Source organism: Chaetodon auriga, chromosome 1, assembly GCF_051107435.1.
Source record: "Chaetodon auriga isolate fChaAug3 chromosome 1, fChaAug3.hap1, whole genome shotgun sequence".
Taxonomy (NCBI): Eukaryota; Metazoa; Chordata; class Actinopteri; order Chaetodontiformes; family Chaetodontidae; genus Chaetodon; species Chaetodon auriga.
The window spans coordinates 13,704,671-13,718,964 of NC_135074.1; the positions used below are offsets into that span (position 1 = coordinate 13,704,671).

The window sequence follows — 14,294 nt, forward strand, 5'->3', positions numbered from 1 at the left end:
CTCTGATAATGGCAGAGCTCTCCAGATGGACCAATGATGGTGACACCACCTGAGAGAGAAGCCTGTCAATCTCACTTAACAAGACATCAGCATTGAGGCTGCTGAAAATTCCCTCACAAAGGTCTTTCTTTAAAATGTTTTTTTTCTCCTTCCTGATGTATGTGGCAATGTCAAAAAACCAAAATCTGACTCGGCATGAAGGGGAGAATCCCAGCAATGCCAGAAGATTATATGTGGATGCATCTGATCATAGCTTCCCTCAGGCCTTGTTGTAAGAATGATGCAAATTCAAATATTCTAAAAGCATCAACAGCCAGTTGAAAGAGTCAGATGGGAAAAGATAGACCAGTGCATCTAAATTCAAGAGGTTCATTCAGGAAAAGTGTTCTGCACAAAAACTTTATATGATTACTCTTGACAGGTTTCTCACAAATGCATCTTAATAAGAGACAGCTATATATTACATACACCTCCCACACTTTCACCGTTTAGAGAAGTTCTATCTTTCTGCATAAAAGACGTTAATCTGTATTTCTTTGGCTTATTTTCCTTTTTAGTAGTAGTAATAGCAGTATTTTTCTTCCTGCCTGATATATCAAGAAGCTCTTCATTCATATCAGGTGGCCAGCTGCCACCATCCTTAGTTTGTTGATTGTTGCATTGATATACTGTATACATGAATATTTTAAATAAGCTATAATGTAAAACAGATTTCAGCAGATCCACTGTTCTTCAGAGTTAGCTGTATGTGCATGTGTGAGTCATACATCAGAAGACGCTCAATATGGGAAATTCACATGATATTCCCTGCCTCTTACATTGTGCCTATAACTTTGTCAGTAATTGCATGGCTGTCTGATCTTCACATGTGAAATGAATATTGCAGAGGTTATTATACAGCTACAGCTGCCATTTCCTGGTTAAACAGGGTGAAAAAAAAACCCATGAGGTTATATGACCTGTAGTTCGTAATGTCACCTGCTTGACATGTCACAGATCAAACGTGTTTCACTCTATTGTTTTTCCTCCACATACACACATCGCAGACCATGTGTGTGGTTTTGAAGATGAGCGGATCTGTGGTTTCTCTCAAGACCGGAGTGATGTATTTGACTGGACGAGACAAAATCACCTGACGCAGAATCCCAAGCGATCTGCCAATACCGGCCCCGAGACTGACCGCAGCGGAACCAAGGAGGGTGAGGAGTCATTTTCTGTACAGGTTCAATCCTGTGTTTAGTAGTCTTAGCAGCGTGGCAACAGAATTTAAGAAAACAAATAATAAGTCAAATTTGTGTTGCATTGCAGACTCTGGACAATCGAGTGTTGTCTTATTGTTTTCAGGGTACTACATGTACATTGAAGCATCACGGCCACGTGTTCAGGGGGACAAGGCTCGTCTGCTTTCTCCACTTTTTAATGTGACCTCAGTCAGGGGCCCCAAGGGCTCCGGCAGAGTCCCATACTGTGTCTCCTTCTACTACCACATGAAAGGCAAACATATTGGTGAGTAGCACAGCAGAGAATAATGCTCATACACATACACACATTGTCTTCTACCCAGTGAGAGCATCCATAGAAACACAATGACATGATATACCGTCGAGAGTATGCTGACACCCGATACTATCGGGGCTCTCATTTCGCAGGGTTTCTGTCAAAAGCTGAACTTGGTGCTTGACCCTTGCTTGTAGGGCCTGTCAGACACAACATCGTAGGCGTGTGTTTGTGTGTGTGTGTGTTGTGTGTGTGTGTCTGTGAGAGGGAGAAGAGGGGGATGGGGTGTTACCAAAGTTCTGTTTGTATGTTTCTGCTTGTGCCTCAGTGTGTGTGTGTGTGTGTGTGTGTTTGTGTGTGTTTGCAGGTGGTTGAAGGGGGCAGTCGGTGTGTGATTTATGGCAGTGGCAAGACGCAATCAGTCATTTGGGGGAGCTGTTCATCATAATATGCTCTGTCACACAGCAAGAATGCATACATCTTGTAGCCTACACACCTGCACACACACACACTTTTACATCCACCCACATGCATACTGTACACACAGGGATGGATTCACACAAAAATCATACAGTAAGACTTGCAAATACATGAGGGCACAGCCACATTTATTCACACACACACACACACACACACACACACACACACACACACACACACACACACCTATGCACGCAGACACACACCCACACTCACGTTGATTTATGTGTTCATAGCCGAGGCACACAGACTTCACTGTAACATTTGTTACTTTCCGACCTGCCCTGTCTCCTAAGGATGTTCTGGTGTATAGAAGGGCACAGTGTTTGTATGAGCATGTGTGTGTATGCACACATGTGTGCACTGACGTGATTATGCAGTAAATATGTAAACTTAACTGTATGAATGAGAGAAAATGTGTTTTTTAGCAAAAGTACAGCCACTAGCATTCCTGTAGACTTGTACTGTTGTTCCTTCAATTGACTGAATCGTCTGTCACATTTGTTTTTCTCACTTATTTTACTACCTTCTGATCTTGACCACATTTGATTGCAGTATTTATTGGAGTATAAAATGCCTAATTAGTACTGAGAAATTAATCAAGCACAGTGAAAAGCTGAATATTACCTCCTCACCTGCAGGCAGGGGGTGACACGATTTAGTGAGACTATCGACAGATTTGCACACCATTCCCCCATAAAACAACGTCTGCTGTTTTTTCTTTGATGACGATGTGTATGTGTGTGTGTGTGTGTGTGTGTGTGTGTGTGTGTGTGTGTGTGCTTGTCTCTGTAGTGGTAGATAGTGGTAGATTTCACATGAACAAGTACATGTGAACTCTCAAAGTGTGTGTTGAATGGCTGGTTTCCCACACATGCTGAATATGTCCAATTAAGACAAAGTCATTTCACTCAGGAATAAAATTGCTACAGCAAGTCAGCTTATGCTCACTCATAAAGAAAATAGTAAAGAAAGATAAAGATTCAGGTAACGTACTTAACAACAAACAGTCATAGCTCAGTTTATTTCCTAACTGTGCTTGCATGAAACCTCAACACTTTGGCTCTCGTTAGTCACAGGGAATAGACTACAAATTGGTCCCGCATGCACAAGACTACTAAAGCCTTCAAAGTGATGTCTCTTACCCGCTCTGTTGTGGTTGTGTGTGAGCTTGGATCAGCTGGAGCAGCCTCTCATCATGAGCTCATGGAGCTTAGCGGCTGGCGGAGTGCACCTGCGTCCAGCAGCAGCCTGCTGAGCGCTGATGCTCGTTGTAAAATGTAAATATTCTTTCTTATGTTTGCCTGCTTTATTTCACCAAATGTCTTAAAGTGGATGGGATCAACATGGGGGCAAATGCCTCATGGTAGGAGCCATACATGCAGGTACCACCTTCTCACCTTCCCTGTGTCTTACAAAGACAAGGCTGTTGAAACCAAATGTCTCAAATTTGGACTCATCAGACTAAAGTGGACCACTGGTCTAATGTCCAATCCTTGTGTTTTTTGGCCCAAGCAATTGTCTCCTTCGGTAGTTTTTTCTTTGCAGCAATTTGACCTGATTCACTCCGCCTCCTCCAAACAGCTGATGTTGAGATGTGTGTACTTGAACTCTGAAGCATTGATGTGGGCTCTAATATAAGGTGCCATTAATTCAAGATTTCTGAGGCTGGCAACTGCAGTGAACTTGTCCCCTGCGGCAGAGGTAACTCTTGGTCTTCAGGTCCTCATGAAAGTAATATATATTAATATATTAATATACCATTGGATGGTTTTTGTGAATGCACTTGAGAATACATTTAAAGTTCTTGAAATTTCCTGTACTGACTGGCCTTCATGTCTTAATGTAATGATGAACTGTCATTTCTCTTCACTTAGTTGAGCGGCCATAAAACTGATTACTACAATAGTTGAATGGGCCTATTGACTGCATAGCAACACTGTCTCTGCACAACACAACTGATGTCTCAAGCACATAAAGATGGAAGAAATTCCACTAATTAACTTTTGACAAGGCACAGCTGTTAACTGAAAACCAGTCCAGGTAGCTACCTCACGAAGCTGACTGAGAGAATGCCAACAGTGTGCAAAGCTGTCATCAAAGCAAAAGGCGACTACTTTGAAGGGTCTAAAATATAAAACATATTTTGCTTTGTTTGCATTTCATAGTTTTGATGTCTCCATTATTGATATTCAAAAAAACATTAAATGAGAAGGTATTTCCAAACCTCCATTGGAAAAGGCAAAATCTCTTCCTCCTCACCTTCTTTTCAGTTCGCAAACAACAAAACTGTGCAGCACAGTCAACAAGTGGTTAAGAGTCAGGAGAAATGTCATCTGACAAAACATAAATACAGGTTAATGACAGCAGCTGTGTCATCGGCAATTTAACATTTAAATGACTGATCATAGAAAAGCACAGACAGCTGTCTTCTTAACTTTGCCACAGGCACATTGTGAGTGACAGCCTGTTCAACCCCTGTTCAGTCTCCTCCTGCTCTCTGTGATCGCCTGCATATACTGTCTACAGCCAGATTCATGGGAGTTGTTCTAATTTACGTTTTTCTCTTATTGTCACACAACAGAACAAGTACAAAACAGTGATGTAACCACATCTCCTAGATAACCTAGACTACCTGATCTGAGAGAAGCTTTGAGGTGACTGAATGCCCTTCTAAACTTTAACCCCTGTTGAGCCGGCTTACAGCATTGTTTTGGGAAAGCTTGATTATCCCTCTACACACTGAGTTACTTGCATTTGGAGTCTTAACTCTCAGCAAAGCTAAAAGGACACTGCCAGCCAAAGAAAAGACAGCAGGATACCAAAGTAACTAAACCTAAAGCTGAGTGAATAATGGATTTAAATTCATCAGACGGCCACAAACACGTCTCTAATGGAAACTGTGTTCCCACTCGATGCTTGCTGACATGCTTTGTGAAACATTATTATACTTGTAGTTTCTGAGCTCTCATCAGTTATTGTAGCTTCACATCTATCTACTGACTGGCTTTTTAAATTAACTTGCTCAAATATATGGTTTTCTAATCACTGATATACCACCAGCACAGTTTGTTCCCCTTCCCACTAGTCTCTGTCTGTAGTCAATTCTACAGCACTTACTTTAAGATTTGAATTGTGCATTTGGTTCAAAGGTCTTGAGTATTGAGACAAGACAATGCTATATCAGTCACACAGCACTTGCTCACAAGAGGCACGTTCTGTTACCAGTTACGCCCAGCTCCGCAACAAGCGCTCCCTCAATTTACTCTGTTGTTCTCCCAGTCTGTTCCAATCTGTTGTCACTTTAATTGCCTTACCTTGGCAGATCTCACACTCCTGCTAGGGAGACACAGTGTGACTCTTAATGACGAAAAGAGACAAGGTGAGGATAAGACAGAGGGGGTCAGTGAGAGAGACCAGACAAGAAGAGTGAGGGGGGAAGATGGGGATCAGCCAGTCTTGGAAAGATAAAAAGGAGGGTTAATGAAGAGAATGAGAGCGAAAAGAGGATGGTAGGAAAGAAGAGACGGACTGAGAAAAATGAAGTGCGACAAGAAATGAAGCACAAGCAAACAAGTACTGTATGAGGAGGCAGAGAAGTTAATTTAAAAAAAAAAAAAGGTGAGAACAGAAAGCTGCAGGAGAGGCCATCAACTCGTTAATGGTCAGAGGTAGTGCGAGGATGCAGAAGGTAGTGCCTGAAGTACTGGGACTACTTTTAATGTGCTTCACCGTGTTTAAGTACTGTACAGCATTAAAAGGGCTGCATATGTTGAAAGCTTTTGGGCACTTTGACACAAAGCAATTTTTAGAAACGCTGTTGAAATGTTGCTCTTCTCCGACCCATTTTGTAGTCATAAGGCTGTTTGAATATAAAACAGGTCAAAGTTTCTTGTGATGTTTTTTTGCAAATGAAGAAAGAAAGCTCTTTGACAAGTTTGGATTTTAGGTGTGAAATAGGCAGGCGCTGCAAATAAAGACCTCCTCATGTGATGCGCTGTGTTGTTCACCTTAATGTGTTTCTCTTTGGCTTGCTGGCAGCAACAATAAACAACATTTAATTAGTTTTGTTTGGCATTGGGTAGTATTTTAGACTGGCTCAGGTTTGCAAAGCGCCACTGGCAAGCTTACTTGCAATCACTGGATTATTTTCACTTCAGAGTGATGGAAAACAAATTAGAGTTTGAGGTTATTTAAGTATTGTACCTTTGTATGTTGTTTTGGATTGCACTTCTATTAAGTAAGACTTTTAATTAGTTTGCTGTATGAATGTATACAGGAAGAGGAATGAAGTGTCTATGTGACACATTAGCTGTATGAACATAAGTGTTACCTTTATTTTCTGTGACTTTTTGAGACGCTACTTACTTTTAAGTGTTTTTCTCTTTTTTTTTTTTGGTTTACATTCTCATTTTCAGAAAAACATTATGATCAGCTTGGTGTCTTGCAAGGTTTGATTAAAGAAGGATTTAGCTAAGCCTGGATTTGTCCCTTTTTTCATGCTCCTGAATTGGTTATTTACTCAGAACCCAGAATAACATGCTTTGGCTTGTTGTTTGATAGCAGAAGCCAGATCACGGACCATAAATCTCACTACAAGCACGACAAGCGGAGAGAAACAGTTCATGAACTCTATTCAACTACAGGCGAGGGACAGAGGGAGGAGAGCTCCAAAGCAAGTTCACCTTTAATTATCAAAAAAAGGACAGTATAACTCATTTGAGTTTAAGGTATAGCAGAACATGTAGTTCTGAGTGTGTGTGTGTGTGTGTGTGTGTGTGTGTGTGTGTGGCCGTGTGTGTGTGTGTGGCCGTGTATCTCCGTTGTCGTCTTCACTCATGATTCTACAGACAAGTAGCCCTGATAGAGCTGTGCCCTCTACTCTGCCTCTCTGACACTCTTACCAACACACTGTGCTTTACCTCAGTCCAGTCAATAGACTGCTTATCAGAGCCCTCTTCCCTCTGTCAGTGGTGTGTGTGTGTGTGTGTGTGTGTGTGTGTGTGTGTGTGCGTGAGAGAGAGGGAGAGAGAGAGAGAGAGAGAGAGAGAGAGAGAGAGAGAGAGAGAGAGAATGGCTGGTGATTGGGGAGGGAGTCAATGAGGCTCAGATATGTGGATGCAGAATGAGAGAGTAGGCTGAGCAGGTGAAAGTGAGCTGCACAAGCCAATGATTCTGCCCATTATACAGCCATACAGCAGTGCTGCCCATGTCCTTTCATATGTAATGTGATGAATGCTTGCATGTGACTCTGTAACACGGCTATTCCAGCTGCAATATCAGTATATTTCCCCACGAGCATTCTGCTGTAGGTACCTGAATGGAGCGTGAGCCAAACTGTATACGACCATTCAAAATGATCCTGCTGTTAAAGCAATAGTTTGACATTTGGGGAAATACACTCATTTGGTTTCTGCCTTGAGTTAAATGAGAAAATCAACACCATTCTTGTTCAAGAACTAGCAGCCAGTTAGCTTAGCTTATTGCAAAGACTGGAAACAGGAGGAACCATCGTAAAAACAAGTTGTGGAGACGTATGCAGGACTATTTCTCAGGCAGGCAGAGAGACTTCCTGGAGGCTCTGCTGGTTGGGACAGATATGTATGGATCTCATCTACCTCTCGGCTAAGAAGTGGATATGCATATTTCACAAAATGTCAAACTGTTGCAAAACAAAAAGAAAAGTAGCCTGAAATCCATTGGTTTTGACAAATCAAACAGATTTAGATTCCAGCAAGTCTTTGAATTGATACATATTGCTTCAGTCATGTTTCACAATGTCACTGTTTCTCTGTAGCACATACAGCCATCCTGAACATGGTATTTAATTTCCCTGTTTGACCCATAAACATTCCCTTGGTCACACCTCTCAGAGACAGAGCAGGAAGTTAATTACGGCCAACATGCTCTTCTGCTTACTCCAAGCTTGAAGAACATTAGTTCAAGGATGCACATACACACAACAGCATGACAAACACCTGTGCACATATATAATCATGCATCTACGCTCATGCAAACTCATACTTTATGTGCACATGCACACACACACACATATATATATGTACAATATATAACACACTGATACCTTGCCCCCTGCCTGCATATTTGTTTAAGAGAATGGTGGTTGGTTAATGTTCCAATTAGGAGCTGGCTGGGAATCGTTAAGAAGATGAATGATTCTCTCTCACCTGAGGGACCTGAGAGAGAGAGAGAGAGAGAGAGAGAGAGAGAGAGAGAGAGAGAGAGAGAGAGAGAGAGAGAGAGACGACTCGCACCATTTCCTTATGGCTCAAATGGTGTCATTCTCTATAGCTTGTTTTTCAGGATTCAGGACAATTGATTTTTATGTCATGTTTACACAGTAGTTACAAATGTTCTTTAGGATTTAAACCAAGCATCACATGGCAGTGGGGTCTATACCACAGATTAAGAGAAAACAAAAATCAACAAAGGTCAATTTCTCAAAAAATCTTTCTTTCAGTGTCTTCTGTCTTCTTTCCATTATTACCAGGCTCTGACCTCCTCTCTCCCTTCCTCCTTGCTGCTGTCCCTTTGCGCCATTTATGTCAGTGAAAAGTAAAACAATCCACTGGACTGTCAATGTAGAGTTCAAGACATATCACCACTCATCTAAGGGGCCTCACACATTTTATTTTCACCTAAATGTCATCGACATGCCATACCTGACCTGAGAGCTTCTCCCTGATATATGCAATGCATCTGTTTCCGCTTCAGATATCCATCAGGTGAGGCCAAAGCACAGCTGTGTTTTTGCCACGTGAAGTATGTGGTGCTGAAATGCAGCTCTGGTGCTTTTGTTGTTTAGAGTTTAGATTTTGTGAGAAAAATCCTCCGTTTTTTATATGGTGTTTAGTGTTGACAAGTTGACAGCAGCTAGATATTTGGTGATGTGGGATGACTGAATTTATGCCAGTGACAATCAGTCAGAACACAGCTCGCTCCTTTTGCAGTAAATCGTTGCTGGGCTGTAAAACATGGAGCAGTTTCTGCGGGATGAAGGCAACGTGTACAATCAATACCTCCTGTCTCTCTTGTAACTGTAAACAATCAATTGAATTTTTTGAAAGTATATTCAGGATCATTTGTTGGTCACTTATCTTATTGTGCTTGGTAAGGACACACATGATTTTTAGACCAATTACATTTCAGATTGAGGTATCTTTACTGATTAGAAATTACTCAAATCATAGCCTATTTGCGCAGCATGTCCACTGTATATATCGGGCCATTCAATACGTGCTCCTTTCTGACTGTCAAGACTAAAACACATGTCCATATTGGTGGAAATAAGTCATTATGTGTGGGTCGTTATGGTTAAAATGTTTTGCCTCTAGATTTCTGTAATCTTAAAGTCTGTTTCCAGCTTAACATGACTTAGTATTCAGTCTTTGCTTATTGACAGTTCACTGGCAGTTTCTAATGATCTGTACCATCTGTATGTGTGTGTGTATGTGTGCGTGCGTGTGGCCGTGTGTGCAAACTTTTCACAGGCACTCTCAACGTGCTTCTGAGAGTGAGAAGCATTGCCTCTGTGGACTCAGTGGTGTGGACAAAGTCTGGTCATCAGGGCCCGGACTGGAAGAAAGCTTTCTTTGACATCAGCCCCAGTGGACCGTTCCAGGTAATGGCTTGGACATTACTTTTCCTCCCAGCAAAGACAATTACAAAAATAACTTGTACTGTTAAACCAGCAGTATAATGTTTGTCGTTGTAGAAAAACATGTGCACAACAGACCAGAGGATGTAACCTTGTCTTCAGAGACAGTGGTAATGCTCCCCCTGCCCCTGCAGCCACACTACGCAGCTGAGATGTGTTGCATAACTTGACCTAAAGTTGTGACCTGGTCATCTGTTGAGAGCCAGACATGTACATGCTGTGTGCTCTTTACTGTTTGCTTTATGTCGAAAGAACTCAATTGAATTGAAATCAGCACCCAGCACTTGCCTCTTGAGGGTTGATTTCCAATATGTGCCAACGCCATTGTCATGTCTGCTTTGGTTTTTGCTCTAGAAGAAGAAAAAATGGAATTTTCTGCTTTTACGTTCACGATATTCCTATTTTCCCTGTCATCTCTCTCATCCCTGAGACATGTCGTCGGCTGCAGCCATTTCCTCTGTGTCTTTCCCCTAGAGGACAGCCTGCACTACAGCCTCAATAGAATGGGGGGATTTTGTACTCTGGTGGCTGTCAGGACACAAAGGAGTTTCACAAAGAATTGGGCTTGAAACTCTGCTTGAAATTTGCTGTTTTTCTCACAGGAATGTCTCCACTGTGATAGCTAAAGCTCCAAAGAACCAGAGAAAGTCACTGAGTTTAGATTTACATTTGAGCCCCCAGAATCATTGTCACCTCATATACAGTGACGTCAGAGCTAACACATATTAGCAGCCTGTGTAGTTAGCGGCCCTGCCTGCCTCAGCTGCTGAACCTAATCACTGTGTCAGAATGTAAGCAATGAGAGCGTTTACCCACTAAAATCAATATAGTATCACATTATTCTTTATCAAGCCACACAAAAAAGTAGTAATGAAGGCAATCAAAACTATGATAAATATACTGTAAATTAACCCCAAGCTTTTATATGACAGACTGGTCTGCATTTTCCTTGTGTTGAATAAATGTGGGTACAGCATTCTGACATTTCAGTACTGAGTGGTGTATTGATAAATGAGGGTCTTTGAGTGAACATTCAGCTAATTTTCTGCTGAATGTCAGCAGCAAGCCTATCCACACGGTAACCAGAGGATTATTCACTTCATCAAGAATGTGCTGATCTCAGGGTGGAGAACAAGGTTTCACGCCGATTTGAAAGATCCAAGTAGCATGCATATGTGCCTTCCCACTGTCATGAGACAGAAAATGAGAGAATTAAATAACGTGTGAAGTTAGCAACACAACAATCCGATATACTGGAGAGCTATCAACGTTAATGCTGACTTTGTGGAAGGGATCTGGTATCAGCTGAAAGGGGTTTTAAGTTGCTCTTTAAGTGACAGCATCTCCTGAGAAAAACAGCAATGACTCTAATCATTTCCACTCAGACAGAAAAATTAAAGTATTTGTTGGCATCAGCCCCAGAAAAAAAAATGAAAGTGAAAATGAAAAGAGAGCACTGGTATCAGATCATCACCATGAGATGAGATGAGATGAGATGAGATGAGATGAGATGAGATTAGATCAGATAAAATCAGATCAGATCAGATTAGATCAGGACTTGTGTATCTACAAATTCTCTTAGTACAGTTTCAGAATTACTGTTAGGACACAAAGTAGGATCAGTTCATAGAGGATGTTACTTAGATTCAAGTATGAGGCTTACACCTGGGCCAGTTTACGTACTATGATCACTCCCTTGAAAAGTAACTGGATCAGGAACTGAACTATCAGAATCAGAGTCAGAATCAGAATCAGAATCAGAATCAGAATCAGAATCAGAATCAGCTTTACTGGCCAAGTATGTGTGAACATACAAGGAATATGACTCCGGTTTAAACTTTGGTTGCACTCAATCAATGTACTTGCATAGAAAAAAGATACAGCTCAAAGAGGACAAGAAGCCAAAAACAAACAAAAAAGACTGACCAATAAGTAAATAAGTAAACAATAAATGACATATACAAAGAATGATGTGGCAGTGGACAATATATACAATCAATATTTCTCATTTCTGAACTCCGATCAAGCTCAAATAAAGCTCTACCGGGGCACAGCCTTCCCTGGTTTGAGCTCCACAATAAATTTCCTTGTTTAAGTTCACCAGAAGTTTAAAGTTTAAGTTTACTGTCCACATTCAGTCAATAGTGGAAGAAAATGGTCTGGGAGCCATAACAGAGGAAGCGGCTGTGTTTGAGGACTGTCTGTTGACACATCATTGAGGTCCCTTTGGCTCTTTGGCAGCTGCACTTGCAGTCAGCTCTTCCCTGTTGGGATGTGGCCGAGTAAACTCGATGACTCAGTCCTCCTTTCTGACTGGACATGATGCGTCCTCTCTCGCTCATTTTCCTCAGCCTTTTGCACTCGCTGTATCTATTTGTGAGTGCGTGTGCATGAGTGTGTGTGTTCGCTCAGTTAAGAGAGAAAAAAAAAAACCCACAAAAGCAAGGGCGAAAACTGATGATGGTTTTGTTCTGCCTTCACCCTCCTGTGTGTGTTTCTCCATCTCTTCCTGTTTCTGCTTTTTTTTTTTCTTCTCTTTCTCTCTGCGCTGGGACAGGCCGACCAGTTGGGTCGAGTCTTGCCCTGGTTCGCTCTACACCCCCCCTGTCTCAAGGCTGATGACAAATGTGTCTAAAATCAACTCACTAAGGAAAGAGAGTCTTCAACGCACCCACTGTTCACACATTCACTTTCTCCACACTGTACATCTGCCTTATCTTTCTAGCAAACGCATTTACCTGCATAAACACTGTGTTGGATTCAGACACATGTACACATACAGACAAACTCTTTTTTTCAACATACACTCACACACACACACACACACACACACACACACACACACACACCAGTCTCCTATCCCCCGCAGCAATTAGCTATGACAGGTCAATTAACAGGCTTATTTATGAGCAGGGGATGCCTGCTAGTTGTGTTGTAATGATTCCAGATACTCTCTGTACGTGCATGGGGGAAATTGAATCCATGATGAATGTGGGCTGAAGGCCTTAGCTGGGGGCTGCATTTGCTCTTCATTAACTATGCCTCAGCAACACCGTGTTTCTTTCAGCATTAAAGGGAAAATTAAGTCTGAAACAGTGGGTATATTGTAGGTTTTAGGGCTCCTGTGTGATGTTGGACAGCGTGGACTTTATCGTATTTGCATGTTAACGAGTCTCTTAGACAAAAGTTTTATACTGCTGCTAACACACACACACACACACACACACACACACACAGACAGAGTTACAATACAGTCTATTTTTTTTTTTCGGATTATTGCATGTGAATTATCAACATACTACATGTGAATTTATCACACTCAAGTGTGTTGTGTGTGTCTGTAGTGTGTTAATAGCATTCATTTATATCCCCACTCTAAGACAGCCTGATGTGTGATTTGTTTCAGTTTATGCATCTGTGTGTGTGTGTGTGTGTGTGTGTGTGTGTGTGTGTGTGTGTGTGTGTGTGAGGAATGGTGGGAAACAAACAGAGACACAAAGACAGTGAAAGGTTAACTCACAAGTTAAGGACCAAATGGGAAATATATGGATAAACCACATGAACTAGAGGTAATGAGACAGGTGAACATGTGGTTGCATCATCAATAAAGCACTAAATATTCATCCTCCCCGTTTGTATCGTGACTTAGGCGAAGGTAGGTGATGCAAGATGGATGAATGAGGAAGGACGCATGCGATAGAGAGATTGTATCCTTGGCAACTGAAGGTTGCCTCTTACATGACTATTTTTCTCTTGTCTCTCTCTGTCTCCTCCTTGTCTCTCTCGTGTGTGCATGTTCTTACTGTACTCTGTCTATGCTGTGCTGTTCTTCCACTCCATCACATGGCTGTGCATTTGACCAAGTACGTCCTGCATATATGTATGGTACACACTCTACATTTATTTTACGCTTTTCTACTCTAGTCTGATGACCATTCACCCATTCACAATGCACACCAGTTTGTATGATGGTGTTCATTACGAGTGTTAACTAATAGACTGCTGAGGCCAGGGATCGAACAACCGACCTTCTGATAAGTCGTCGACCGTTCTACCCCCTGAGCCACGGCCACCTCAACAAAGCTGTGCTTTTCAGTCATGTTCCATTGAGTTTCAATAAACCCTTTTCACAGCAGATGCTTTGACATGTCATAGCAGGAAATAAGAAAACTATTTTTATCACTGCATTCCATTTAGCTGAGCTGGTTCTGTTATCCTGGGATTGTGCATGCTGGCTCACTGTCGTGCCTTACTGGGGAACTTAGTGGAACTGAGCCATTGCTGTACAAAATAAAATTATCTGCTGTGGAAAAGATCCATAATGTGCAGGTTATCATAGGATCTACCTCTGGCTGAACACTTGATGATCAGTAAAATCTGCTGCTGCAGTTTGACTTGAGGGATGACCTGTAATGATGTATGCAAGATGGAAAGTAATGGACTGACATTGGCTATTGATTAGATATTGAATTTCAAATGTTGATTCGCTGGGCGTGCTGAGCAATATGGATGCACGTCTTTTAAGAAATATTAACCATCAATTTTAAGGTGCTATGCTTAAGTTGAGGAAATGTTGGGTCATCAGTCAGTACAACTACATGTATATAATATATAACTATATAACTACAGACCCAGTACA

The 14,294-nt window shown here is 41.6% G+C and overlaps 1 protein-coding gene across 2 annotated transcripts in view; it reads left to right on the plus strand.

Moving 5' to 3' along the window:
- The window catches only part of mdga1 (MAM domain containing glycosylphosphatidylinositol anchor 1), a 167,399-nt gene that overhangs the window by 138,122 nt on the left and 14,983 nt on the right, over positions 1–14,294 (plus strand). For both annotated transcript variants that reach the window (XM_076722664.1, XM_076722579.1), the window contains exons 14-16: positions 1,047–1,199; positions 1,345–1,506; positions 9,489–9,619. In XM_076722664.1, the coding sequence (XP_076578779.1) occupies positions 1,047–1,199; positions 1,345–1,506; positions 9,489–9,619 (446 nt within the window). The remainder of the gene's footprint in view (positions 1–1,046; positions 1,200–1,344; positions 1,507–9,488; positions 9,620–14,294) is intronic.